Source organism: Quercus lobata, chromosome 8 (assembly GCF_001633185.2).
Source record: "Quercus lobata isolate SW786 chromosome 8, ValleyOak3.0 Primary Assembly, whole genome shotgun sequence".
Taxonomy (NCBI): domain Eukaryota; kingdom Viridiplantae; phylum Streptophyta; class Magnoliopsida; order Fagales; family Fagaceae; genus Quercus; species Quercus lobata.
This window is the reverse complement of record NC_044911.1, coordinates 5,929,908-5,952,632: the sequence shown is the minus strand read 5'-3', so window position 1 is coordinate 5,952,632 and position 22,725 is coordinate 5,929,908. Positions and strand designations below refer to the sequence as shown.

The following is a 22,725-nucleotide window of genomic DNA, read 5'->3' as shown; positions in this document are numbered from 1 at the left end:
CAAGCACAGAGTAATGCTTTTTTTTCCCCCAAACTATAGTCCAAGTGTTTATGAGTGCAGGCATGTACATGTGTATACGCATTATTACATGTTACTCTTTCTTAATCTTAATTTAAGTAGCACAGACTTCAAAACACACTTCTACATATGTGTTCCCATTATGTTAGCAGGAAAAAAAAAATTAATAAAAAAATCCTTTAATTATATATATTTTTAATGATTTTAATAGTTGTAATTATTTTGAAAACTTATAAATAAACTTGAAATATGCCTATTTAAGTACATTAAATCACCTAAAAATATTTTTTAATTAATCAATTAATTGTGGTATCTCTATAGTGTTGTGTCCTAATCCCGCTCTATATGTGAAGCAACTGATGCGGTTGCCTAAGGCCTTAAGTAGAAAAAAAGCCCCCAAATTTTAATAAATAGGATTTTTTTTTAAAATATTATAATAGTACTCTCTCCGTCCTAGTTTGTTTGTCCTCTATTTCATTTTGGGATGTCCCAAAATATTGTCCTATTTCTAAAAATAAAAGTAATTAATTTATTAATGTTCCTATTTTCAAATAACTAACAAATATTTAAAAATCAATCTAATTGGGGCACCTTTTTAGTTGCCTCATTAAGAATAACTCTTTTAAAAAAAATTGATAAATTTATTTAAGGGTAGTTTTGTAAACTTATACATTTTTATAAAGCAAACAAGACAATAAATGATATTCCCTTAAAAAGTTTAACTTTTCAAACAGGACAAATAAATTGAGACAAAGGGAGTATTAAGTAAGTCCAAATATTAGCCAATAAATAAAATAATTTTTTTTATTAAATGAAAAATAAGAAAAAAAAAATGTTACATCCATAACATTTTTCACAACACTTTCAGAATAAGTTTTAAGTGATAAGTTGTTACAAGGTATTATTGATAGCAAAAATTAATTTCAGTAATGAGTTCAAATTAGAACTAGTAACAAATTAACAACTAAGATTTGTTATGAAAATATTCTGAATGTAACACTTCAAAAAAAAAAAAAAAGCAATACAAAAAAAAAAAATTCATGACATTTTTCACAAGTTGAGTTGACAAATTTTTACTAATTATTATCTATGTCCACCACTAACATCATTTTTTTACTTACCATTATCAATCTACCACATCAACAGATGTGAAAAGTTTTGTCAAATTTTATCGTCTATAGACTTTAAAAAAAAAAAAAAACTACATTGTTCATGTTAATTAATAGTAATTTTGCATCTAAAATAAAATAATAGAATTTAAGTAATTTTTAATTTAAAAAAAAACATATTTAAATATATAAAGTGCCTCAATTTCAATTTTCGCTTTAAGCCTCCAAATACATTAAGCTGACCTGTGTCCTATTTTTTTCAATAATTTTAGTGTTCTCATATCTCATTGTGTCTATGTTCATACTTCATAGATCATTAACGAAACAGCTTTAGCCAGGGTTCCTTTTTGTTGTCTTGCCACGTGTTGAGATTCAATTGGTTCATCCTTGGACCCGGATTCAAATCAGGAGGTCAAGCCCACTACTCACGTCAACGTAGGAAGCATGGAGGCTACTGGTGCATCCTTGTTTCTGCCAAGGCATCACGACAGCAAAGGAAATAACAAATTGGTCATGAATAATAATCTACTTCAATGAGTTATACATAGGCTTATTGCATTTGCTGCTTTGCATACACCATGTCTACGTACAATGTTTCCCATAGAGCCCAAAATAGGTAGGAAGGACCCTCTCTTGTTCTCCAAATCACTAGTCCCAAACAACTCTCTTGGGCTCTCTATGTTGGCTTGGACCACACAATAAAAAGTGAAAGATAATTATTTGGGGTTAAGCCCATATTATATTTTTGTGGAAAACATAATGCATGGGCTTTCAGATTTTGTATCCCTCTCATCCCAATTTTGTTTTGGGATTGGCCTTGACTTGGCCTTATTTATTAACACATTTTGTGCACTTTGTGTCTAGTTATTTACCCAACAAAGCCCGTTTCATCTAGTCTTGAGGTCGGGCCTTCAGCAATATTCAAGCCCAAACAAACTAAATTTATTTTGTTGGGCTTATTGCATTGGATGAAAAATTAGCCCAACACACCAAAACTCCCTTAAGACAAGAAAGATTGGCCTTGACTTGGCCTTGTTTATTTACACTCTTGGGTACTTTGGGTCTAGCTATTTACCCAACAAAGCCAGTTTCATCTAGTCTTGGGGATCGGGCCTTGAGCAATATTCAAGCCCAAAAATCTAAATTTATTTTATTGGGCTCATTGCATCGGATGAAAAATTAGCCCAACACACCAAAACTCCTTAAGACATGAAAGATTTGCCTATGACTTTGTACCCACAAATACAAGAGAAAGCTCATATGTGGTACTCATTTGGGACAGTGCTTGACATACTCGAACAAATAAAATAAACTGTGTAAACAACCTGTAAAATATATCTAGGATGTTAGAAAAGCTCATATGTGCTATCAAAGACAGACAACACAACAGGCTAAAATTCTTATCAGTCATGGATGCACAGTGCCAAGGTCATACACTCAAAACTAAATGGCTCTTTTGCAGCTCGTGTAATGAGATGCCAGTGCAGAACACATATGATCTAACATGGTAGTCTAAAACTTAGCCATCAATGACAAATTAAAATGGACCCAGATATGAGCAGGGCATGCTTTTAAAATTAAAAACGCAATACGGTACTAAATATGTCAAAGCCTAATATTATACTCTTTAGACCCATTTGCATGTGCCAAGATGAGACATTACATTTCACATCATTGTGGCAGGAATTAATATCTTTTTTTTTTCTTTCTTTTTTTTATATAGAGTTTCAACTTATATGACGTTCGTTTCTGATGATTGCTATCTTTATCATCAAACCACGACACCAATCGGTTTTTAATGTAGGCGGGAATTAAACTCTAAATTTTTTATTCAACTATCAAAGACTTTATCAATTGAGCTAACTGGAACCCACAAAATTAATCTAATAAGTCTAAGAGATACAAAATTTTACAATCTTTTTTTTAACACAAATAAGGTGGTGTGTTGTAATTATGTAACTCAGATATAGATATATATATATATATATATATATATATAAAAGTCATGCTTTGAGGTTTCGTTTCAAACACGTCCTTCATAAAAGTGACTTTGAATTTTTTTTTTTTTTTTTTTTTAAAAGGTAGCATTTTTGTGGCCAAAAACAATGTTTTTGAGTCTCTGACAATGTTAAAAAACCAGATAAATGAAAAAGAAAAATCTGTTACCCCCAACTACCAAAGTTGCCCTGTCAAATTTTTCACGTACATTAAGGAAATTGCTAACAAACAAAGTAACAGTTACACTTAAATTAGAAGCCAACCCTAAATACAGGGTGAGGTTTCCTCATCCATATGATTTTGACTATTAAGCATTAATGGTTGGGACCTCTCTTAGCTCTCTTAGCTGTGGCCTAATCACTTTTTGCTTATTTTGGTGTGTCACATCTTAACAATCATCTTTGATTGTGATTTTTTTTTTTTTTTTTTTTTTTTGGGGGGGGGGGGTTAAATCTTATACTTGTTAAGCACACAAACTTGGCTATAAGATGAAGGTTCCTTATGCCACCTCATTGTTAGGCACCCCCATAACAAGTCTCATCAATGCTTTCAATTGTTTTTCTTGAAAAGTCATTAGTGTAACTCAATCTTAGGTTTTCTTAGTTCTATCAATTTCTCTAAACTCTATTAATGTTGATAGTTGGACCTTAATCACACACTGCCTTTTGCTATAGATCTTTTGTCCTCCTAGTCAATACTAAAAGCAATTGGATGATATAGCTAATTTCTTAAGGGGACAGGGCTAAGAGATTTCCTCATAGAGGAGTCAAATACTAGAGCATTCTATAATTTCTATTCAAGCATTTGTCTCTCCATCACAAAATGACAATATTTAATAAAGTGTTTAGAAATTTATTGATCACAAACGTCATTGACAATGACAAAAATTAATAGAGAGGCTAATATCTAATTTACACCATTTAGGTTTAGGTAAATTGTCATCTTTGACTCCAAGATTTATTTTTTGTCATTTTAGTCCTTAAATGTTTGCATTTCTATCCTATTAATCCTTCCATCTATTGGCATCTATAAAAATAAAATTACTACTCTCCACACATGTGATGCGGCATTGTTTCACTGGATTTAAAAAAAGTTTTATAAATGGTAATGATTAGAATGGATCAACTTGATATAAATGTTAAAGTTTAAGGATTAAAATGACAAAAAAAAAATTTAGTTTCAAAAAGAAAATCACAATTCACTCTAACCTCAATGATGTAATGATTTTGACCAAATATGAATGTATAAGGAGGTTAATTTTTAATTATTTTTGTTTAATAATGGGGAGGATGCAATGCAATCCTAACTTTTGAAATCCTTTGGAGAATCCCTTCTCCCATTTCATTTTGTTTATAGCTATATTTGTGTTGCATCATATATCATTTGAACTTTATTTGTTATATAGGTTATAACTCACACCCTTTCCAAAACTCAAATTAATCTCTTCCTCTTTTTCCCATTTTATTAAGCCAACCTCAATATAAGTAGTTCCTTTTGGTACACTCAATTCCAATCAGTAAAATGTTAAACTGAATTAAATCAGGTAATTTAAAAGAAAAATAAATAAAAAACTTAAAATTTTTTAAGGTAAAAAAAATTTAAGCACATCTCTTGTTGTACCTGTTGCTTTCTGTTATATTCACACGTCTCTTTTCCTATATGGCTCTGCTTTCACACATAATCCTTACCTAATTCAAATTCCCCACAAGTTTATTTCTCTTTTAAGTAAAATAAGTGTTCTAATAATGACTTTAAAATGTAATTTATGCTTACAGGCTTCACCAGAAAAGTTTTTCATATCAGTTTAGGCCTAAATATCTGTTACACTAGAGTTAGGAATATCATATGAGAATCTTTTGCAAAACAAGCATATATATGGAAATTACCAAAACAACTATTGTTTAGGATTACAGTCAGACAACAAACACTAAAAAGGTTTTGAGAAAAATTAAAATGAAATATTGCAATAATGAGTTGTCCCATTTGCCCAATTTTCATATTTTAAGAATTTACAACAGGAAGTGGGAGTTGGTAACTTCTCAATTTGGATAACAAGTTGTAAAGACTGTTGACAAGAACATGGTTTGGATTCAAACTTTACACATGAAACTTTGAACCAAGTCCATATTTCTGTTTAGTGGTACTTATACTTTGTATCTATATGACTGTATAGCCTGAAAAACTTCTTTAACAATATTTTCCTTCCCTTCAATCAAAAGGCTTTAGTAACTATCCCAAAGTAACTTTCAAAAGCATCATTAACTTAAGGTGTAGTTGAAACCCATTAAGTTTAACCAAAAAGAGAAATAGGGTAAAAGAGAGAAAAATTGTCCATTTTTTCATGCTTTGCACTCTCAAAATCGTCAACATCTAAAATCTTGCAACTTTGAGGTACACCATACAATGAACCCCCAAGCATTAGAGAGAACATCATCATGCCAAATGTCCATAAGGTTGAATCATTTGGAAACAACCTCTAAAATATATATATATATATATATATATCATTTTTTTAGAATAAGACTTTTAATTCTAGGAAAAAGTAAAAGAAACGAACGAACGAACGAAAAAACTAAAACGTGAAGTAAATTGTATTTTAATCAATTTTTTTTATAAGTCTCCAAAAGTATGTCCCAAGACCAAAAAAACTGCAAAGGTCAAATATTGACTTGCTCTTAACATGCAAATATATATGCCAATCCAATCAAATAATACCATGTGAAAATGCTTATATGGGTGGAGTTCGATTTCTAGATGAAAGAAAATTGAAGAACATCTCTCTTCTTTTTTTTCTTTTTACATAAAATACCTATTATTGAACCTTAACCTATATTTGTGCCACAAGTATACATAGCTTTTCAAGATTGACTTGAACTTGGAGAGGTGACAGTTCATATCCGTTAAAATAGTACATGGTTTGGATTAATGCTACACGTTTATGATTATTTTTTTTGGTTTAAATCCCATGTTATGAGGTCCATTGTTAACTTCTCTGTAATTAGAGAATATAGTTACACCAAATTTTTTATATGGCTTGATTGATTTTGAACTACTTTTTGATAAAAAGCATCAACCTTATGAGACATTGCACTCAAAACAAATAAATAAAAAGATGTAAAATATTATTCAAAATTTTCCTTTCAAAAATGAAAATGGAAATGATATTCAAATTTTAATCCAAGTGGTCCAAAAGAATGTTCCCATACCAAAAATGCATAGGTCCAATATACACAGCTCTATCATTGCAATTCTAAGCAATACTTTGTGAAATGCTCATATGGGTATGGTTACAACTTCCATTGCTTTCCAAAAACATAAAAACAAAAATATATAAATAAATATTAAATACATTAAAAATATAATTTTTTTCAAAAAATAAAAATAAAAATAAAAATATCATCATCTGCTGTCATCTCTCTTGGCTCCTCCAAATATTCTTACACCAGAGGATTTTGCCAGTCTCTCTCTCTTTCTTTCTTTCTCTCTCTCTCTCTATTTATAAATTGTCTCTCACCCATCTTCAGCAGCAAATTCCATTTCTTTTGATTTAATTAAGGGAAGTGGAATAACCAACAAAAAAGATAAAAAAGAAAGAGAGAGACACAGAGAGAGAGAACCATAGAGGATGAGCACATCCTCTGTTTCCATTACCATTATTCCTCATCCTAGATCTTAGTTTTCTCTCATTTCATCATCTGGGTCCTCCTCATATGGTAAAAATTCTCTCTTTTTTCTTTGATCTCTATTGCAAAATTGAAACTTTTTTTTTGTTTGTTTATCTGGGTCTTTTTGATCCATCAGAATTTTTGTCATTCTGGGCTTATTTGGTTTTGTTGGGTCATTAGGATTCTTGGGTCATGCTCTGATTGGTGGAACAAGGATCCGATGGTTCTAAATCGAATTTGATCAATACCCACTTTGTGTTTTGATCAGAGCACCAATCGGGTTCTGTCTGAATTTTCATTGAAGGTATGGATTTTCAAGCTCGATTGTTGTTTCTGCATTTTGATCGTGTTGATTTGCTTTTGCTGATAAAGTTTGAATTTTTATTGGATGTATAAAAGTCTAAGTTTGTGGACAATCTATGTAACTGTATGATTTAGATTGGTTCTGATGGTAAAAGTTGAAGATTCTTGTTGAATTATGATACTTTTATTGTGGGGGTGTTGAATTTGAATTGAATTGGGTGTTTTTTGTTGGAGTTGTTTAATTTTTGTATGTTGAGATTGAGATTATTGATTGTGTTGGTAATTTGTTGATTGATTGTAGAAGAGATGGAATCAGATCTTGGAAAGCTCTTCATTGGTGGGATTTCTTGGGACACAGATGAAGAAAGACTTAAGGACTATTTTAGGAAATATGGGGAGGTGGTGGAAGCAGTGATCATGAGAGATCGTGCCACTGGTCGTGCTCGTGGCTTTGGTTTCGTTGTGTTTGCAGATCCTGCTGTTGCAGAAAGAGTCATCATGGACAAGCACATAATTGATGGCCGCACAGTGAGTGGTTTCTTTGCAAATACACACTTTTTGTATCATGGATTTCATTGGCATTCTGTTAGTTTTCTTATTTGATCCTAGAAAATGCTCTATCTTTTGTTTCTAGGACCGTTTCCAATTAGATTCTGAATTCACATTTCCCTTACTAAGTTGTAGATTGGATTCATTGTTATTGCTCACTCTCTCCAGCTACAATCAATGATTCTGAGATTTGCTGTAAATTTGACTTATAAATAACCTGCATTGGATGAAACTTTGACCCCATTTGTTGAAGTAAAACCAAAAATGACATGCAATTGTTTGCTTTTTAGTTAATTGTTTTCTCAATTTTCAGGTTGAGGCAAAGAAGGCTGTACCTAAGGATGATCAGCACATTTTAAATAGAACCCCTGGTAGTGTTCATGGTTCTCCAGGCCCTGGACGTACCAAAAAGATTTTTGTGGGAGGTTTAGCATCCACAGTCACTGAGAGCGACTTTAAGAAATACTTTGATCAGTTTGGTACAATTACCGATGTTGTAGTGATGTATGATCACAACACCCAAAGGCCAAGAGGCTTTGGCTTCATCACCTATGATTCTGAGGATGCAGTGGATAGAGTGCTCCTCAAACAGTTTCATGAATTGAATGGTAAAATGGTTGAGGTCAAGAGGGCAGTCCCAAAAGAACTATCCCCAGGTTCCAGTCGGAGCCCTATTGTAGGATATAACTATAATTTGAGTAGGGCCAATAGCTTCCTTAACAATTATGTTCAGGGTTATAATATGAGCCCAGTTGGAGGTTATGGAGTCAGGATGGATGGTAGGTTTAATCAGGTTGCTAGTGGTCGTAGTGGGTTTTCCCCATTTGGTACAACTGGTTATGGAATGAGTCTGAATTTGGAGCCAGGGTTGAGCCCAAGCTATGGTGGCAATTCCAACTTTGGCAATAGTCTTGGCTATGCACGGATGCTGAGTCCTTATTATAGTGGAAATTCAAACAGGTATAGCACTCCTATTGGGTATAGTGGGGGTAATGGAAGAAATGATTCTCTACTAAGCTCCACCACTCGAAATGTCTGGGGAAATGGGGGCCTTAACAATGCTGTGAACTCTTCAAGCCCTGGTGCTTACTTGAACTCTGGAAGTGGGGGTTTTGGAGTTTTTGGAAATAGTAGTGCGAATTGGGGCCCTTCTCCTGGTTCAACTCAAGGTGGAGGGAGTCCTCCTGGTTATACTAGTGGGAATATTGGTTATGGCAGTGGAGACAACAGCTTTGGGTTGGGAGCTGGGGGAGGGTATGGAAGAAACAGTGGCACAGGTTTAGCCCAATCTTCATCATTCGCTGCATCAAGTGGAAGCTATGAGGGATCCTACGGTGACTTGTATCGTAGTGGTTCTGTTTATGGCGATTCAACTTGGCGATCTACTACTCCTGAGCTAGATGGTTCTGGCTCATTTGGTTATGCGCTTGGCAATATGTCTTCAGATGTCACAGCCAAAAGTTCTGAGGGCTATATTGGAAGTTACAACGTTACAAGTAGACAAGCAAATAGAGGTAACACTTTGGCTTCATTAAATGATTTTTGGTCATCTTCTTTGCACTTAATTTGGTTTAGAAGCAAAAGATTTAATGAAAGAGAAACAGAAAACCTGTTAACTTGAGTGTTGATTCATCTTCTTTGCACTTGGTTGTTTAGAAGCAAAAATGCAATGAGAGGGAAATAGACAATCTATAAACTTGAGTTTTGATTCAAGCTTGTTGACTTCAGAAAAGAATTTCTATAACTAGACAAGTTGGTCTAATATTTTTATACAGTAACATTTATTATTGTGTTAAAAGATTTTCTTTTTTTTTTTTTTTTAATTTCTATAAATCAATAGTTACCTCAGAGAAGGGCAGATTTGAACTCTAAACATCTCCATTGGAAACGCGAGGAGGTGCCAGTTGAGCTACAAAGCTCTTGGCAACTACATATTGAAACTAACCGTGTTATAAACCCAAGATTGGAAAACTGGTTTCATGCCTCATTGGTTCATGATATTAGTGATTGGGCTAACTTGCATTATTCTCATATACAATGCTGATATCCTGAGATGCTGTCATTTAAAGTAGCTGTTATTAATTTTTGCAATCTTTTGCTAGAATTCTGATAGATACCTAACTTTATTTCCCAAGTGACCTTGCAATTGCTGAAAATCTGATTCGGTAAATGTGAGAACTTGACTTTTTCCATTAAATCAAATTTTACTTATAAAAAAAAAGTAAATGTGAGAACTTGACTTTTTTATGCAAAAAAGTTATAAGCGATCCATCATTCATGTCAAGCTTTTCTCATACACCTAATAAGTACTAACAGAACCATCCCTCTCTCTCTCTCTCTCTCTCTCTCTCTCTCTCTCTCTCTCTGTGTTTACAGAAATTCAGGAGTTTCCATTTTCTATGTCTTAGGCATTTGGACTTTTACTTCCTCTAGAATCAATACCTTCTGTCTCTCTCCCTTTAACACTATGCTCATGATAATCTCAAATGGGGATGCTATATTTCCACATGCTGCATGTGCTTGCTGATCAAGTTTTAGCAATATATTCAAAACCCTGTCTCTTTCTTTTTTTTTAAAGATAATATGCAATTGAATTTGCTGATCTATTCAAAATTATACAAGAAGATAAATTTCCATCAACTATGTGATAGTTTAAAAGTTGGCACTTGGTTTTGAGAATTATTTGTTGCTTATACACTTGTCTGAAAATATTTATACCAATACAATGTCCTTTGCTTCAGGAATTGCTACATAGGAGATTTGTTATTTGGACAGCACATGGTAATGTTAGGTGAAGAACAGCTGAAGGATTGTGAATTTCATACATCTTCCTTATTAAGATATTTCTGCTTACAAGGAAGTTGATCATATAGTGCTAACGGAGTTCCTTGATTTGATGTATACATATTCAGAGAGAAAGCAGTTTACAAGGTATTTTGTGTAAGGTTTGGGATTTCTTTTTTCTTTCTTCAGAACATAGGTTCCTTTCTTGGAATTTGGTTGAGCTGTAAAATCAGATTGCGGGATATATACTCAGGAAGAGTGGTTCCAATTAATGTATCGTGCATCTCTGGTGAGGAGCGCCAGCGGTAGTAGTATGTTAAAAAAAAAAAAAAAAATAGAGTATTAATTTTTTGAATTTTTTTCAATGCTGTAATGTCTGGCAAAGTTGCCAGCTCTTGTCCTTATATTTCTTCCTCTGTTCGGATTTGATTCTCTCAGTTTGTACGTGAGGTTCAGTTTGATTTACTAGTGTGAAACATTAGAGGGATACCCTTCTAGGTTCCCCATCAAATAAGCTACTGAATATTTTGATTTATTTTTTAATTGAACATTTACACAGAAGTTCACACTTATTTCTGAATGAAATGAATGTTTGATCACAATTCCCGTTTTATCATGGTGATATTTTGGAACCCTGGACGGCATGTAAATTTACAATGTGTATTTATAGCTTTTGTAGTTGTATCTTTTATGGGTTTACATCTGCTAATGGACTGTTCCTAATCTTTTGAGTCTACTGTGTGGTCATACTGACTCTTATCCTTACTTTCAAAGATTAGGATATGATTTGCTTTGCTTGGTCTTTCATATCACTTTCATTTGAATTACCTTTCATATAGCCTCAAAGCAAATACAATACATGTGGTCCTCTCTCTCTTCCTCTCTCACACACACGCACACACACAGACACATACACACGTGAAGAGATTTTTGAGGAATGTGTTAACCATGCCAAAAATATGGTTCTGAAATTTATGACATTTATTATGAATCCTTTAAAAATGAATTCTGGGCCTCTTGGCTTCTCCTCCACCTTTGGAACACAAAGTTGGGACATCCAGCTTCAGAAATTTAGGGCCCTACTCTAGAAAAATTCTGGAAACTTTGCTTGAATGGGAGAGTTCATTGTCCATGCCTAATCTGGATAAGATTCATTATAGTTGTCATGTAGGTCACCCTCCAATGTTTTATGTTTTGCCTATCTTGCTTATAAGCAAGACTTAGGTATAGTATTTAGGTGTTGTTTCTTAGGTTTCCCTTTTAAGATTCTGTCATGTGGAATTTTTCTCATGGAATGAAAGTGTATTTTTTAATTAAGTGACCACATGGCTGAATATTAAAAAAGGAACCTAAGGAACAGCACATAAAGTACTGTACCTAAGTTTTGTCCATTGCGTATACAATTATTCTTAGTCTATTTTCCCACACAAGAAGTCAAGAACCAAATAAGAATGTATTATTTTCTCTGACAGTTTTGTTTCTGAACTAGAGTACCCTGAATCCTTTCTTCTCCTAAACAATTTTAATTAATACATTACTGAATGCTGCATTTTGGCAAAATATTTCTATAAACATTGCTTCATTAACTTTAAGTTCAGATTAGCCCTATAGATATTTCTTCTGATTCTTTATTCATTTTTGGGGGGCTTTTGAATTGATTTTGTTTTACCAATAAAATGGCCAATATTTAATGTAAGCAGCCAGACTGTTAGTTTAGTTAAATATCTTTCCCGGGAACAGGCTATTTCAGTGGCCTTTCCTGTTTTACCAAGACTTTAAAGCTGTTATCATAAATGAATCCTCATGAAAAGTAGAGGCCACACATTAACAATGGGCAGTTCCAACTTCCAAATCATGCTGTTCATTTATAGTGGCCAGGAAAATTTCAGAAAGCTTTTTGAACAAATTGGGTAGATTTAAGGGAAGGAAAACCTTCACATGATGGATACTTAGACAGCCGCTTGACTTATTTTGAATCAAGTGGTTCAAATTTTGGAAATCATAATGTCTAGAAGTATCAATCCCTTTTCCAATCCAAATGCTTAATTAGCTTTTAGTTGGACAAGGAAAGAAAGAAAAAGATTCACTGTACAAACTAATAAACCTTCTCTCCCTAAAGAAAAGAAAGAGTTTTCCCAAACAAAAGGAAAAAGTATGACAAAAATAATTATCTTGTGCACCATAAATATGCTTTTTCCAATTGTTTTGCCAACCTGTGATACAATAGAATCACTGGACATGTGCTTTTCTTTTCTTGAAGGTTATACGGGTTTAGTGGGCCCACTATTGACGGTTTTGATCACATGGATAATAGACATGGGGGCCCATTGCACGCCCAACGGAGCTTGAATACTATTTCTGGGTTGATGCCAGAAAAGCACAACCTTGTGGTAGCATGATTAACTAGGCTTATCTTGCCAAAATTCTTAGAGTTCAATCTACACCTTTTTTTTTTATTGTAAACATTTAAGATTCAAATCCTTCTTCCCTAATTATTGAATTATCAAAAAAAAAAAAAAAGCCTAGGCTTATCTCCTAGGCTCATTTGTTAATTCCGTAAAAATAAAATCATTGTCTGCTAAAAATATAATAATAACATCATTGTGATTTGCCCAACATGATTGAATCCAAGTCTATTACATTTTTTTCCTTCCACCAGAAACAAGTCTTATTATTTTTCCTTCTGAGCATCTATGAGTACTTCATAGTATGAAAATTTTTCTATCTTTTTCCTTCATACTCGATGGAAGACAGTAAGAGGATCATTAGTCCGTACATGACCACAGTCAAATTAGACAGTAAACAGGATGATTGAGATTCCTTAAAGAGAGGGTAATTTGTCCCGCACACACATTTTCCCTTCTATTCTACTTTATAGGATTCCCTATTCCTTACAATGGGAAAAGAAGAGAAAAGAAAGAGTGGTATTTTCCAACATTGCAAAAGGTCAAAAAAAGTAGGTATTTTAACTCCACGCTCCAATTTCATCCATTGTAAGCTATGATAGCTCAAATGTTTATAGAGGTGAATTTTACCTGATCCCAAGTGTACACATGAGCAAAACATTCAATAATGATCAATACTTAGATAAACTATCACAAAACAATCATGTGGTTAAGATATAGGTGATCATCAGTACTAATGCACCATCATGCATAGAATAAGTGCAAGGTATAGACAGGAATACTTGTGTGAAAGAATCATACCTTTAGAAGGAGGTTTCTCAAAGGAATGTCTTTACAAAGAAGTAGAGAATATAACATTAGACAAAATCAGTTTTTGAGAACCCCAATCAAATCTGTCATGGACATCATTGTCAATATCATAGACAAAAGGCACTCACAATTTCAGGCAATTCTGCCAAATAAAAGGTAACAAGGAATGCATATTACCATACCCCTTAATTAAGCAACAGCTATAATCAGCATACCCAACTTTCAAAAGAGCACTTAAATATATTGATAAAGAAAAGCTCTCCAGAGATCATGGTTTTCTAGTGTTCTACCAAACCAAACCAGTTTCTATTACCTTGAAAGAGTTCTCACAGTAACAATGGCATCAAACCAAAACTTCAGAGATCTTCAGTGGGTTCTGCATGCAATCAAATCTGAAACACTCAACCTTCATAACATCTCATTCTACCTTTCTCAACCAACTTCAGGTTGTTTCCAAGAAACAGAAAACTCTATGAATATAAACATTTCCAAGGACAGCCTCCTATACTTCCTTCACCTCCTCACAGTATTAGGAACAGCCAAAAACATCCAATCATCTCTGAGAAACTTAGAGTTCCACCAGGTTGAATGGGAATTACAACAACTACTAAATCTTGGCGTGTTGCTTGAGAATAGCACAAATATTAAGCAACTTGTGTTTCGAAGAAACAGATTCAATACAGAATGTTTGTCAGAGTTTTCTGATGTTCTAAAGAGAAATAATGTGATCAAAGAGATCACATTTTCAGAATCTGCTATTGGCTATGTTGGAGCTGGCATTCTTTCTTCTGCACTTAAGGTGAATGATAGCTTAGAAGAGTTGCAAATATGGGAAGACTCAATTGGGTCAAAAGGGGCAGAGGAGCTCTCAAAGATGATCGAAGGAAACTCAACACTCAAACTGTTGACAATTTTCGACTCAAGTTCAATCACAGCAACCCCACTTATTTCTGCAGTTTTAGCAAGGAACAGGACTATGGAAGTTCATATTTGGAGTGGAGAAAATGGAGAAAAGATTTCAAAGGTTGTTGAGTTTTCACCTGAAAACAGCACACTTCGAATTTACAGACTTAACATTTCAGGTGCTTGTAGAGTTGCTTGTGCTCTTGGGTGTAACTCAACTGTCAAGTCACTTGACATGACTGGAGTCCGGCTAAAATCCAAGTGGGCTAAGGAGTTTCGATGGGTTTTAGAACAGAATAAGAGTCTTAAAGAGGTAAACTTATCAAAAACTTGCCTCAAAGACAAGGGAGTTGTATATGTTGCAGCTGGGCTCTTCAAGAACCAGAGTTTGGAAAGCCTGTATCTTGATGGAAACTGGTTCAGTGGAATAGGTGTGGAACATCTACTCTGCCCTTTGAGCAGGTTTTCTGCCCTGCAATACCAAGCCAACATTACTCTGAAGGCTGTCACTTTTGGAGGTGGGAGTACTAAAATCGGAAGGGATGGGCTTGCAGCCATTTTACAGATGCTGACAAGCAATGAAAGTGTGACCCGTCTAGGAATATACGATGATGAGAGTTTGAGACCAGATGATATTGTCAAAATATTCAAGAGCTTGGAGAGGAATGCCACTTTGAGACACTTATCTCTACAGGGCTGCAAAGGGGTTCAAGGAGAGTTGGTACTTCAGACAATTACAGAGACATTACAGGTCAATCCTTGGATTGAAGACATTGATCTATCAAGGACACCGCTGCAAAATTCAGGAAAGACTGATGGAATTTATAAAAGATTGGGCCAGAATGGGAAGAGTGAACCAGATATGGATTTGCTAAAGGACATGCCACTTACAGTGCCAAAAAGCTGTAGAGTTTTCTTCTGTGGGCAAGAATATGCAGGTAAGGGTGTTAAAAGATTCTGAGTTGCTTAATGAACTAAATTAACATTTATGCTCTTCTATAGAACTCAAGAAATTATACTGAAATAATTGCACTTTTTGATTTGTATTTGCAGGTAAGTCTACACTGTGTAACTCTATATCACAAAACTTCTCTTCTTCAAAGGTACCATACCTGGACCAAGTTAGAACTTTTGTCAACCCAGTTGAACAAGCTATTAGAACAAATGGAATGAAGATAAGAACTTTCAAAGATGAGGACACAAAGATTTCAATATGGAACCTTGCTGGTCAGCATGAGTTTTATTCCCTCCATGACCTCATGTTTCCAGGGCATGGGAGTGCATCATTCTTCTTGATCATATCCAGTTTATTCCGGAAGCCCAGCAACAGAGAACCAAAGACCCCGGCAGAAATAGAAGAAGACCTTCAGTATTGGCTCAGGTTCATAGTTTCGAACTCTAGAAGAGCAGTCCAACAATGTATGCTACCAAATGTAACTATAGTTCTCACACACTATGACAAAATCAATCAACCATCACAAAACTTGCAGGCTACTGTAAATTCAATTCAGAGACTGCGAGACAAGTTCCAGGGGTTTGTTGACTTCTATCCAACTGTATTCACAATTGATGCAAGATCGTCTGCATCAGTCAGTAAACTCACACATCACCTTCGGAAAACAAGCAAGACAATTCTCCAAAGAGTCCCTCGGGTTTATCAACTTTGCAATGATCTGATACAAATTTTATCAGACTGGAGATCAGAGAACTTCAATAAGCCAGCAATGAAGTTGAAAGAGTTCGGTGAGCTATGCCAAGTCAAGGTTCCACCATTAAGAATTCGATCAAGACACGATAATAGAGAGAAGGTGGAAATGAGAAGGCGGGCTGTTGCTACTTGTCTTCATAATATAGGTGAGGTCATTTATTTCGATGATCCGGGGTTTCTAATCTTAGATTGTGAATGGTTTTGCGGTGAAGTACTTGGCCAACTAATAAGATTAGATGTTAGAAGGCAAAGCTCCACAGAGAATAATGGATTCATTAGTAGGAAAGAATTGGAAAAGATTCTAAGAGGAAGTTTACAAAGCCAGATTCCTGGAATGGGTTCAAAGGTATTTGAGAACTTAGATGCAAGTGACCTTGTGAGGATGATGCTGAAACTTGAACTCTGCTATGAAAAAGATCCATCAAACCCAAATTCCCTATTATTGATCCCTTCAATTCTGGAAGAAGGCAGAGGAAAGCCACAAAGATGGCAGTTAAGCACACCTGACTGCCTTTATGCAGGAAGGCATCTTGAGTGTGATGATTCAAGCCACACGTTTCTCACACCAGGTTTCTTTCCTCGTTTGCAGGCAAGAATATCAATCCCCATCTCTGCCATTCTTATTTTTCTTTATTTTGTTTTTTTTTTTTTGTTTTTGTTTTTCTTCTTCTTTTTAGCTTTATCTTTTTCAATTTAAATTCTTCCGTCCTGTTTAACTCCTGTAAACACATTATGCATGAAATCATTGGTTCTGAGCTTTAGAGAGCATAGAGAATACAATGCTATAGACATAAAGAAAACTGAACTTTTCTTTTTGTAATGACTTTATTAGGAGTCCACTTCTATGTCACAGTTCATATGTAGATTGATATAAAGTAAGACACTAAAGTAAATAAGGATAAATTTTAGATAATAGCAAAGCATCAATTGAATTTTGCTTTTAGTTTGATCCCTTTTCTCTTTAGTATATAATCAGATGGCTATTCTAATTTAAACATTTCCGGTTTTTGTTGTATAGTTAATCCATGCCACATATAACAGGTGTATATTATCTAGTAGATATATTCTTCTTAATTAAGAAATAATCAGATGTGAATTTAATTGGTGCTTAATCGCATTTGCAATTGAATATATGTTTATATCAGCATTGTCATATTGTAGCCAACCGTGAGACAATCACAACTGAGCACTGTAGGTAGTAGTACCATGAGACTATCAGATTCTAATTCTTAAGCAGCAATGTGATAAAAATTCCCTACAATCTTTTCTTGGCTCTATTTTCTAATTGAACTTTATTTGTATAAAAACCCAGGTGCATCTCCACAACAGAATTATAGGGTTACATAACCAACACGGAGCAACTTACAGTCTTGAGAAGTACCTCATCTCAATAAACATCAATGGAATCTATATCAGAATAGAGCTTGGAGGACAGTTGGGTTACTACATTGATGTCCTCGCTTGCTCAACCAAGAACCTGACAGAAACCCTTAGACTCATCCAGCAGCTCATAATCCCGGCAATCCATAGCTTCTGCAATGGGATCACCTTGATTGAAAATGTCCTGCGGCCAGAATGTGTGCAAAACCTGACACCCCCAAGATATAGGAAAACCCAACTTGTGTCTCTGCAACAATTGAAACAGGCACTGCTCTCAGTTTCAGCAGAGAGTATGTATGATTATCAACACACCTGGAGTCCAGTATCGGATTCTGGCAGACCTATTCTAAGATCTGGATTTGATCTTGCCAGAGACCTACTATCAGATGATGACTTTCGGGAAGTACTGCATCGAAGATATCATGACCTATACAACCTTGCTGTGGAATTGCAAGTCCCACCTGAGGACAACTCAGATGGACCAGATCAGTCTTTATCCACAAGTAATGAACCCGACAAAGTTGATCCAACTTTTGGTGGTATTGCCAAGGGTGTGGAAGCAGTTCTGCAGAGACTGAAGATCATTGAACAAGAAATCAGAGATTTGAAACAGGAGATCCAAGGGCTGAGATATTATGAACACAGACTCCTCATCGAGCTTCATCGCAAAGTGAACTACCTAGTGAACTACAATGTCCAACTTGAAGAGAGGAAAGTACCCAACATGTTCTTTTTTGTAAGAACAGAAAACTACACGAGGAGATTGGTCACAAACATGATATCTGGGATGAATGCACTCCGGCTTCACATGCTCTGTGAGTACCGGCAAGAAATGCATGTTGTTGAAGATCAGATGGGCTGTGAAATAATGCAAGTTGATAACAGGGCTGTTCAATGTTTGGCTCCATACATGAAGAAGTTTATGAAATTGTTAACATTTGCTCTTAAGATAGGAGCTCATCTAGCAGCCGGGATGGGAGAAATGATACCCGATTTGAGCAGGGAAGTTGCCCACCTAAGCGGCTCTTCCCTTCTTTATGGGGCAGGAGGAGCAGTTGCCGCAGGTGCTGTGGGGGCTGCAGCTATGGGACGGAGCAGAAGTAGGGCTGTAGAAGGCTCAAGGGATATTCAGCAAGATCTAAAAACAGCACAGCAATGGGTTGTGGATTTTCTGAGGCAGCGGAGGTGCTCAAGTGGAAAGGATATTGCAGAAAAGTTTGGATTATTTAGAGTGAGATACAGGGACAATGGCCAGATTGCATGGATCTGTAGGAGGCATATGAGCATCAGAGCAAATGAAATAATTGAAGTGCCTATTTGAAATTTATAAGATTGGGAAATAGAATTGCTTTTTTTTTTTTATTATTATTATTATCTATCTTGTTCTCTTTTCAAAGTATGTCAGATTGTAGAAGTGCTTCAATGCATTTTAATGCTTATGGATCTTGCTTTGCAGTTGCTAACTTTCACATTCGGAAGCTCGTTAACGCCATTTGAAGATAACACAATATTCTGTTTGTTGATACATACATAGATAGATGTCTTAAAGCGGAAATCAATAAACCTGGTCCAAAATTATTAACCAGACAGTCAAACTGGAAGATGAAAATAAGAATGAATGAAGTCCATTGGATTATGAGTTTAATCATGCTAAAGCCGAAAGCAAAATCATAGATGCTTGGCCTAATCAACTTTTAGATTTGAATCCCCATGTGAGTGTGGGACCAAAACAGCACTCATGATTAAACACATTATTGGCCTATTGTTAAATAGAATTTGATTTCATAATTATTGGTAGTTGAAACCAAAAGTTGCTAAAAAAGAACAAATGATAAAACAGAAATAGTTCATATATACTAATAGCAGTTGCAATAGAAGAAAAGCTTATAACCGGTACAAGTCATGATTTGTGTCATCTAAAACATCTCAACATACAAAGGAAGACACCACACTACATAACACATTATTACACCTTCACTACTAGTATTAGTCCTTCATTCTAAATCTAAAGTCACCTGTCTGTCTTCCTCTGAACTAGTGAAACCAAAGCTCAGAAGAAAGCCCTACTTCCATAAAACACACGGGAACCAGTATTCTTTGATGCCTGTAATTTCTGATCAGAGCTTGAATTTCCTGAATTGGTTGACCCATTGTCCATGTCCAAAGGTAGCTTCATTTTTGCCAATGACTCAGTAAACTGCTGCATGCTTTTCATGTACATGTCCACTATATCCTGCTGCACCACATTTTGTTCTGGCTCAATGTTCACTGTGACAACAGGCTTGTTTACTGCATCACTTGGCTCCCCACCAGAGGAATCAGTATCACCATCCTTAACATCCACAGTACTCTCTTTTGGAGCTGAAACATGTTCCTTACTAGCAGATTTTGATGCTGCTTGAGCATCAGAAGACTCTGAGCTTGCAGGGACTGAAGGAGAAGAAACCCCATTAGTTGACACACTGCTCGGTGGAGAATCAGGCTTTGGACACTGGATGGACTCAACTGTACCAGTTGAGAAGCTTTCCACAACACGACCACCCACTTCTGAACTAAGTTGGTTTTCAGTATCAGAAGTGGTCAAGCTCTCAGAGCTCTGAGAGTCCAAACTGTTACATGGTAACGCAAAATACTCAGAAACCATCAACTGGTCTTCATTTGCAATCTTAGGATCTGGGAATTCAATCTTATCAAAATCACTTTGGATTGACTCAGATATTTCTGTATCCTCCACAGTTGCATCCCTGGCCAAAGCATTTGGCATTGCAGGAATAGCCATTACTTCTGGTGAAGCTCCATTATATGAGAGAGACAATTGAACAAACCCAGCTGGGGAATGGAACAGATCAGTTGAAGATAGAGAGAACTCTTTCTCCAATTTGCCATTCTTCATAAGGACTTCGGACAATGGAACCAAAGCAAACCCCAGTAACTGATCTTCCAGATAATTCCTCACCCTGCTCAACATCCATATCTCACATTTGAGTGAGGAATCAACAGTCCTAACATTGAGACGAACATTGTCGTTGAACACCGGATTCCTCCCACCACCATTGATGGTTTTGGTGGAGACTGTGTCTTCAGGATCACTAGTCAGGCAAAGCTTAGCATAAACATCTTGCTTGTGGTATATGCATATGTTATGGATGTCCCTAGCCTGATGTACATAAACCTCAAGAACACCAATGAAGTCCTCTATGTTATACACTGCAGTTTCCTTGCTGTTGACCTCAATACCCTTGGAAAAGAAGTCTGATTTCTGCTTCTCAGGCTCAGCGACGAGGGAGCTCTTGAATGGTGACACAACAGATTGTGGTGAGTCCATGATAACACCCAGAAGTGAAACCTGGCAAAGCACAACAAATCTATTTGAAGAAAATCAAATGAAACTCAAATATAACTCAAAATTAGAAATTTTCTACTTTATGTAATCAGTCCCAATGACACAAAGCTTAATAACAAACCTCTTACAAGTCAAAACCAAAAACCCAAAGTAGAACTTAAATAGAAACTCCAGGTCAAGAAAAAACTCAGGACTTAAGATCCAAAATCAAAGCCAAATTTTGAAACGAACTGTTGCTTAAAAGTTAAAACATAGAATCAGAACAGAGAATCAAACAAATTGAAGGCCCAGACGAAGCTAATTTAGCAAAATTCAGAAGCTAAATTTTCAAAAAAAGGACATTTTTTAGCTTGACCAACTCCAAAACCTAGCTTGAGCTGAGAAGAAGAGAAAAATTCTCAAATTCCAGAAGCCAAAGAACACACAACTTCAAAGCTGACGGCCAAACCTTAAATTAGACGAAAGCCAGTTCTGTGAGACAGCCGCAAAACCAGAACCAAGCCAGAGCTGGAAATTAAGTAATTAACACTAAACTCTCATAACCCAACAACCAAGAAACCCCAGAAATGAAACTTCAAAAAAATCAAGTACTACTTGAAAACCCAAAAACCCACAGAAGCACAACTAGCTTAAAGCTGAAATGAACCAAAATTAGCAAAACCCAGAAGCCAAAACCCCTAAAAACTGTGACTTTCTTTCAGTGAGCTACTTAAAAAACAAGACCCCCAAACTTATAAACAAACATAGACTCATCAACAGTGACCCTCGGATATGAACATATTCCAATAAAGCTACTAACTTTATTCTACAAAGAAAAACACTATTACCGGAATCCAAGGGAGTGAAACAAGGAAAGCAAAAAAAGAAAGAAAAGCACAGTAACCCAGATCGTGTCACACAATTCTAAAACGAAAAGTCCACTTAAAACTCTTACTACTTCAAAGCCATCAACACCACAAGAAATACCAAAAAAAAAAAAAAATTATTATTATTTTTTTCTGAGATATGAGTATGTCTTATCCTTTACCTTTGGCTCCAAAAGTCAAACTGGTTTTTCTCACTGTGTGGCTCTCCAATCCAAGATCCGTTAAAGACCCAGTTCGTAAATCGAGGTGGTGGTGGTGTTGGGGAGCTAATAAAAGCTGTGAACTTTTTTTTTTTCTTGGTTTTTAAAGTTTTTTTTGGCAGAAAATAGAGGCGTGTGAACTGTGAACTGAGAAACAGAACAAAATCTATATAATACACTGAGAATTTTAGGTGAGTGTGCTAATAAAAGCTTTGTCGGAAGCGTTTCAATAAGCAGTAGAATTTTGATGATATGTGTAGGAGTAATTTTTGTTTGTTTGTTTTTGTGTCCTATAAAAAACAAGACTATTTATGGGATATTTATGTGTGTGTGGCTTAGGGGATAGTTTTGTAATGCTAATATTTAATTATGGGGATTAGAGAGAGTGTTACAGAGAGAGACAGAGAGAGAGGATGGGTTTTGCAGATACACCGCCCCACGCGTTGGCATAAGGCGGACCAATGAGAGAAGAGATGAGTGCGGTTTGTAGGTGGGACATCAACAATGGGTCACACACACTGTACCAACTGTGCAGTTTGTCATATTACCAACAGGGCCTTCTTTTTCAGATTGTGTTTGGGCTTTGCAATCATATCCATGTCATCTCTATTTCTTTTCACATTCTAATATCCATTTCAATCAAACCATTTTAGCTTCCTTTTTCTTTTTTTCTTTTTCTTTTTT

At 35.4% G+C, this 22,725-nt stretch overlaps 3 protein-coding genes across 8 annotated transcripts; 2 read left to right on the top strand and 1 right to left on the bottom strand.

The window, feature by feature from the left end:
* Positions 1-6,532: 6,532 nt before the first annotated feature.
* On the top strand, positions 6,533-11,037 carry LOC115955749 (heterogeneous nuclear ribonucleoprotein 1-like). Of its 3 annotated transcripts, none has more exons than XM_031074059.1 (5): positions 6,533-6,838; positions 6,971-7,094; positions 7,398-7,621; positions 7,956-9,156; positions 10,384-11,037. In XM_031074059.1, exons 3-5 carry the CDS (start codon positions 7,400-7,402, stop codon positions 10,395-10,397), a joined length of 1,437 nt encoding a protein of 478 aa, XP_030929919.1. In that variant the 5' UTR covers positions 6,533-6,838; positions 6,971-7,094; positions 7,398-7,399; the 3' UTR covers positions 10,398-11,037. The 3 variants fall into 3 exon arrangements, with proteins under 3 accessions (XP_030929919.1, XP_030929918.1, XP_030929920.1); XM_031074058.1 differs by having other exon boundaries at positions 7,395-7,621; XM_031074060.1 differs by lacking the exon at positions 6,971-7,094 and having other exon boundaries at positions 7,395-7,621.
* Positions 11,038-13,547: 2,510 nt separating this feature from the next.
* LOC115958575 (protein TORNADO 1) lies at positions 13,548-19,099 on the top strand. Its single transcript, XM_031077006.1, has 3 exons — positions 13,548-15,482; positions 15,598-16,841; positions 17,565-19,099. Exons 1-3 carry the CDS (start codon positions 13,979-13,981, stop codon positions 18,951-18,953), a joined length of 4,137 nt encoding a protein of 1,378 aa, XP_030932866.1. The 5' UTR covers positions 13,548-13,978; the 3' UTR covers positions 18,954-19,099.
* Positions 19,100-19,461: 362 nt separating this feature from the next.
* Positions 19,462-22,351, bottom strand: LOC115955724. 4 transcript variants are annotated; one of them, XM_031074007.1, is made up of 2 exons: positions 22,003-22,351; positions 19,462-20,997 (listed from the first exon to the last, which is right to left on the bottom strand). In XM_031074007.1, exon 2 carries the CDS (start codon positions 20,955-20,957, stop codon positions 19,683-19,685), a length of 1,275 nt encoding a protein of 424 aa, XP_030929867.1. In that variant the 5' UTR covers positions 20,958-20,997; positions 22,003-22,351; the 3' UTR covers positions 19,462-19,682. The 4 variants fall into 4 exon arrangements, with proteins under 4 accessions (XP_030929867.1, XP_030929866.1, XP_030929868.1 ...); XM_031074006.1 differs by having other exon boundaries at positions 19,462-20,978; XM_031074008.1 differs by lacking the exon at positions 22,003-22,351 and adding an exon at positions 21,424-21,934 and having other exon boundaries at positions 19,462-20,978.
* Between the last annotated feature and the right edge of the window lie 374 nt (positions 22,352-22,725).